Consider the following 6,216-nt stretch of genomic DNA (forward strand, 5'->3'; position numbering starts at 1 on the left):
ATCCAAAATCATATGTCCATATGAGAACCCAAATTGACATACTTACACAAATCTTTAAACAACTTTATCTTTCTTACTTACCTACAAATTTAAAAAGGGAATACACTTTCCACTAATTCCTAACTTGCATTAATCTCCATTACAATAATTAGAAAGGTGTTTGAAGCACAGAGACACTAAACTAGCTCCACTACAATAGTAAAATAAATGGTTGGTTACAAAAATAATTATGGAATCTTTATGAATTCTTTTTAATACCCTAAATCACTATACTCTTGTACTAATTTATTTTATATAGTTGGAAAGACATTTTTTTAGTACATCATACAAATTAATATTCTTAAATTCCAATTATTTTATAAAATTGATTGCTTGGAAAAGTCTTATCTTCTAACAACCACCAAGGCACCAAGTAAGCAAGACCAATTCTCCAACCCTCCTATCAATTATATAAACCTCATCTTCTCCTCTACTCAACTCTCCTCTTCTTTTTATCCTTCATTTCTTCCTCAAATTCACCTTTTTCTCTCTCTCCTATTTATACCCATAAATTCTCAAATCTTCCTAACCCACTTCTCATTTTTCTCTCTCCTCACTCCCCCAAAAAAATGGAATTCCCAGTAATTAATTTTGAAGCTGGTATTAATTCATTACATAATCCTTCATTAATTTATCGAATTTTCTCAAATTTTGAGCTGGGTAAATTATCATATGCTAATAGAATATGGAAATGGGGTGCCCTTTTTCTTGCTTTAGTTTATGCATTTAGTAGTCTTGTTAATAAAATCAAGATTATAATCTTATATTATCACAATAAATCCAGATCTTTATTAGCTGCTTCTGAACCTCTATTATCTCACTTATACGATGAATTTGATAGTGATTTTTCCGATGACGAAAACGACGACGTTTGCTCTTCCTGCGGATCCACCTCCGATGAAGAAGACGACGTCATCGACGATGACGACGAAATCGAAGATCTATGGAACGCATCGTTTGATGACGATGATTACAATGTAAAGGGTAGTTTCGGTAATTTCAATGAAAGTTCAAGGCAAAAGGGTAAATTCAAGCTTCTTCGCCGAAGACGGAGTTTTGTTGACAATTTCTCGTTGTCTGATTTTGTTAACGGAAACGGCGTCGTCAAGCTTTGGGATGGATTAAGTTTAGGAGTTGTAGATGTCGATAATGCCTTTTCATTTCTAGATTATGAAAATGATAAAAATTCAGAAAATCGAGACTTATTCTTCGCCGGAGTTCCGGCTGTTTCTTCGTCGCCGGCGGTGTTTATCTCAGGCGGAAAATTAGGGCTAGACATTTGGGATTTCCGAGCCGGCGATTCATCACCGGTTGTGAAATCCGATTGGAGACGGTCGGACCGGAGGGGAGAAGTAGTCGGGATGGATTCCGGTCGAACCGGAAAAGTATACGTCAGAGATGACGACAGCATGAGGTTAGCAGTTGGTGACGTAAGAAAGGTTGATGCGGCGTTAACGGAGGAGTATGAGGAGGAGATGTGGTGGGATGCTGACGGTGTAACTGAGTCAACTCACGAGTGAGACGGAGGTGGTGGTGGGATCGGGTGCGACGCGGTCTTTCTGGAAGACAGGTGGATTTCAACAAAATGAAAATGTGTTTCACGCGTGAGAAGTGAAAGGAAGACCACTAATATTATTTGAATAATATTTAGTTTTAAAAATGATGTATTAGTATTACTATTATTAGTGAAAGAAATTACTACGTATTAAAGTTGAATAATGATTGTTGTAGATTAGGGGAGAAGGGGAGAGTTGTAAAAATGATGAACTCTTTGATCCATTGCTTTGTATATACTTGAAATGATGAATTTTCTTTTCAATTGAAAATACCTCATTTGTGAATACCTCATTTGGTATGGTCGTATGGATAGATTAGATCAAAAATTCAGAACGCTAATGCTCTGTTTATGTGTTATTTTTTGGCATTTTTCTAAATAAAACATGTTTTACTTCAAAATAAAACACTTTGACATCTAATTAATCAAAAAAAATTTCACATATCTAGAAGTTGAGTATGAATTTATATTTTTTTGGCCAAACCTAAATGGAAAGACGCTGAGAAAAAATAGTGGATTGGAGGCTTTGGAGCTGTTTTAGCTGTTTGAGTATCCAAGTATCTTTTTCTTTTTTTGAATGGAGTATCCAAGTATCTAACATTGTTTGGTGTAAATAACTAAATATAAGCTTGCATAATTGCATTAGTATAATTGACTTTAATCGCTAAAAATGTGAGAAGCTGTTATGAGTGGGTTTCCTGAAGAGCGGGTTTCATCATTTGCATTAGCATAGAGCCATAGACCTGATAGAACTGCTAAATTAGAGACAACCTTAGCCCAATACAATTATACAAATATACCATGGACTTATGGATTTTGTGCATGAGGTGCTATCTGCTATGGACCCTATGGTCATTTTATATGAGATACTTTGTACAATTTTTTCAAGAACTTGTATGTTATATGAAACACAAATGTATTATATATCCTCCATTTTTTAAATTGGCGCAATTTTAACGTTGTGCACTATTCACATAACTTAATTTAAATCTGTTTAGTGATTTAGTGTTAAGAAAAATACACAATCATATGAGATTTTGTTAATTAACCTTAACGTGTATATATATATATATATATATATATATATATATATATATATATATATATATATATATATATATATATAATCAAGATCACGTGAGAACAAGTCCTATAATAGGAACTAGGAACTCATCGTGACCGTTGATCGCTCTCAAGGGCTTGTGTTTCACCCGCCTTTTTCAATTTTATTAAGGGCATTGTTGGTAATTTTGCCAGTTGAATGACATTTCTCCTGTTCTTTTCGCAGTTCTTTTGTTTCTCTCTCCTCTCTTGCACTTTCTCTCTCTACCCTCAACTCTCTCTGTATTTTCGTTTCTCTTATATCGAAATCGGGATTTTTTTCTTCGCTCATCAGTTTTTTGCTGTGATTCTTTGATTTTCGTCATTGTTTGAGGTAATTCTTTTTTATTTATTATACTTTTTGCAATTTTGTGAATTTTTTTATCGATTTGCGAATTGTTTTGTTTGATTGAGATTTTTTGTTTTTTCGTTGGATTTATTATTTTTGAATTGTTGTTTTTGTTTTCGTTCGATTTTTTCAGCTTATTTTTGTTTTATTTAGTGTTCTTTTGTTATGATTTTGTGTTTTTTGAAGTACTTTCTACGATTTAGGGTTCATATACTACGATTTGGGGATTTTTTTGAATTACTTACTACGTTTTAGGGTTTCATATTACGATTTGGGTTTTTTTTTTTTAATAAATTTTGAGTCTAATTGTATGATTTTGTGTTGTTTTGAGTCTTACATTACAAATTGTTGTTCTTTGCATTATTTCCTCTTTGGTCAAGGTTCTAAAAAAATATTGCTCCATTTACTTTGTTCTATGTTCTGAAGAAACATTCGTATTAGTGTTCTTGCTTAATTCTTTTTAATTTTCTTTCATTTTGTTTGTTTTACTTTTTGTGCATTTTTATTTACTTTTTGCTTTGTGTCATTTACTTTTTGTGGGTTTTAATTTACTTTTTTGTGGTTTTTAATTTTGACTTGCTGCATCATTGGTAACAGAATTAGTTTCAAAATTTCAGGGGAATTGTTACTATTCTCCTCCCTTCATCCTTTTTGTTCTTTCTATTGGAGAATCGAGTGACATTTTAATCATGTAGTATTGCTAATTGGCATTAAAACTGAAATGAGATTATAGGTTGTAATTTGAATGGGCCCTATGATTTATGTTTAAAATTTGGCTTAGATTGTTTGGCTTTGTATTGGCTTTGTGTTGGCAATATATTCACAGATATTCTGATTTATGTTTTTGTGTTGTTGTGAGAACAATATTATTGACTGACCATTTTTGTGCTATCACGAGCATGCAGTAACCTCTTAATCACAACCGCAAGGATCTGTGCCTATAGGATCGAAACTGGTCTCTTGGAACCTTCATTGACTATTAGATATGTGCTGGACAAATACTAGTTAGTTGCATTGAAGGTCATATATATAACCCATGCAGTAGTCTTTCTTATCTAATGCCTGTTATGCCTATCCTTATATAGCTCATGGGAGGATGATGTTGATTTGATCATTATGACTCGCTAATTAATGATGCAATGCCTCACTCACTTGATGTTGATCACGTCATCATGATCAGCTTGAGTTTTCACAATTGAACATGTGAAGATTAGCCCGAAAAATGATCGGGTTGAGTGTTGCAGCTGCTGCCACGTAGGCCTTGCCAAGGCTGCAGCTGCTGCTGCTGCCCTGCAGACCCTATCAAGGTTGCAGCTGTTGCCTTAGAGGCTCTGCCAAGGCTGCAGCTGCTGCCCTGGAGGCTCTGCCAAGCCTGCACCTGCTGCTCTACCAATGCAAGGATGTTGCTGCTGCCCTGCAGGCCCTGCCAAGGTTGCTGCTACAGCTGCTGCCCTGCCAAGGCTGCTGTTGCAGCTACTGCCCCGACATGGTCTGCTGTTGCAGCTGCTGCCCCGACATGGTCTGCTGCTGCAGCTGCTGCCCTGCCGTGGCTTGCTACTACAACTGCTACTTTTGCCCTGCCAAGGTTGCTGCTGCAACTATATAAATATTAGTTGACCCTAGCCCTACATTATTCAGATCAATCGGCTTTGCTTAAGGATATTTGGAGTGGTAGTTGCTGCACTTTGACTAGGATTTGAGCATATACTCTATTTTTTTTTATTTATTTATTTCTTATGATATACTTTGATTTACTCTTAAACTGATGTATAATTTATCTTACTAGCTTTAATGCTAATGTTACCTTTAATGCTTCTCTTATTTACTTTTAAGTATATCTAATTTACTTTTCCATTTGTTTTCTTTACTTTAAATATATTATGTATAAAGGTGAGTGGAGAGGAGTAAATTTGATGTTGTATATGGTGGTATGCTGTGTATTCTTTTTATTTTGTATGCTTATGTTTCTTATTACCGGGTCGAGCTTAAATCTTTTCATCATGTGTAAGTTGATATGTTCTTTGGGATATAGTTTTTTTGGTTGACATTTGAGATTGTTTTTTATTTACTTTTGAGCTATTTTTCTTTACTTTGAATTTTTAATGTACACTAGCCTACTAGCTCAAAGGTAGAGCACTGTGCAAATGCACAAAAGATGTGGGTTCAAATCTTTCGTAGGTTTATTCATTAGATAAAATTATTTTTTATTTACCTAAATTTTGAGGTTTTTTTTTTTACTTTTAGAATATTTCGATTTACTTTTTAGTATTTTGTATCTACTTTTGAGATATATTAAAGGATGACTTCAAAGTATGATGTAAGAGGTCATGTGTAACAAGTTTCTCTTACTCTTTCTCACTATGAAATGCTATGTAATGGTACTTTGGAAGAGCTTGCTATATACTGGTTTTGAATTTTGATTTTTTTAAGCTAATTTGATTTACTTTATAATTGTTTTGATTTACTTTTGAGAAATTTTCAGTTACTTTTGTGTGTTTTTATACATTAGTACACATTAGAGTTGATTTGATTTACTTTTGAGTTATTTTGGTTGGGAGTTCTATGAAACACCTTGCGAGTATATGATTTATACTCCATTGCAGATTCACAAAGTTGCTGGCAGTCAGAACCGGATCAAGCTTAGTGTGCTCAAAGAGAGCTTTGTTTCTACACAGCCAGATGGCCCCACGCCATCGCTAGCAAACTCCCCAAATCATCCTTGTCAATCTTACTACAAGCCACAAGAGTTTTACCTTGAAAGAGGTAGATGGTGCGTCATGTAGAAGTTGAACACCTTTCTTGCAATATGGCAGTCAAAGAGTACGTGGTTAACAGACTCAACCTCTACCCCAGAGCCACCACACACATCATCAGGAGCAACATATGGCGATAAAACAACAGCTCTTTCACGGCAAGGCTACTTCTACAGGCTTTCCACACAAAATGATTTTGTTTCGGTTGTTTGTTCTTGCACCAAATAGTCGCCTATAGATCCCTGTCATCTTCTTGCACCCTATTCTCTGCAGCATTAAGGACACCAAGTCTCCCCAGCCAAATAATTATATATATATATATATATGATGAAACGGGGCTTTCAAAGCCAAATAATTGTTCATATACAATAGAGCTTATTTGATTTACTTTTTAGTCATTTTGATTTACTTTTGAGGTA

The 6,216-nt window shown here is 34.6% G+C and overlaps 1 protein-coding gene and 1 long non-coding RNA gene across 2 annotated transcripts; both read left to right on the plus strand.

Annotated features, from left to right (window-relative positions):
• The first annotated feature begins 416 nt into the window (after positions 1 to 416).
• LOC110691192 lies at positions 417 to 1,882 on the plus strand. The gene has a single exon (XM_021868109.1). It carries the CDS (start codon positions 609 to 611, stop codon positions 1,557 to 1,559), a length of 951 nt encoding a protein of 316 aa, XP_021723801.1. The 5' UTR covers positions 417 to 608; the 3' UTR covers positions 1,560 to 1,882.
• An 883-nt stretch (positions 1,883 to 2,765) lies between these two features.
• On the plus strand, positions 2,766 to 4,869 carry LOC110691193. The gene is made up of 2 exons (XR_002505244.1): positions 2,766 to 3,029; positions 3,950 to 4,869. It is a non-coding gene; the product is annotated as an uncharacterized LOC110691193 (long non-coding RNA).
• The last annotated feature ends 1,347 nt before the right edge of the window (positions 4,870 to 6,216 follow it).

Source organism: Chenopodium quinoa, unplaced genomic scaffold (assembly GCF_001683475.1).
Source record: "Chenopodium quinoa cultivar QQ74 unplaced genomic scaffold, ASM168347v1, whole genome shotgun sequence".
NCBI classification, from domain to species: domain Eukaryota; kingdom Viridiplantae; phylum Streptophyta; class Magnoliopsida; order Caryophyllales; family Amaranthaceae; genus Chenopodium; species Chenopodium quinoa.

Bases quoted from the DNA above. Each gene is read 5' to 3' on its own strand.
- LOC110691192 (XM_021868109.1), top strand. From the start codon at position 609: ATGGAATTCCCAGTAATTAATTTTGAAGCTGGTATTAATTCATTACAT.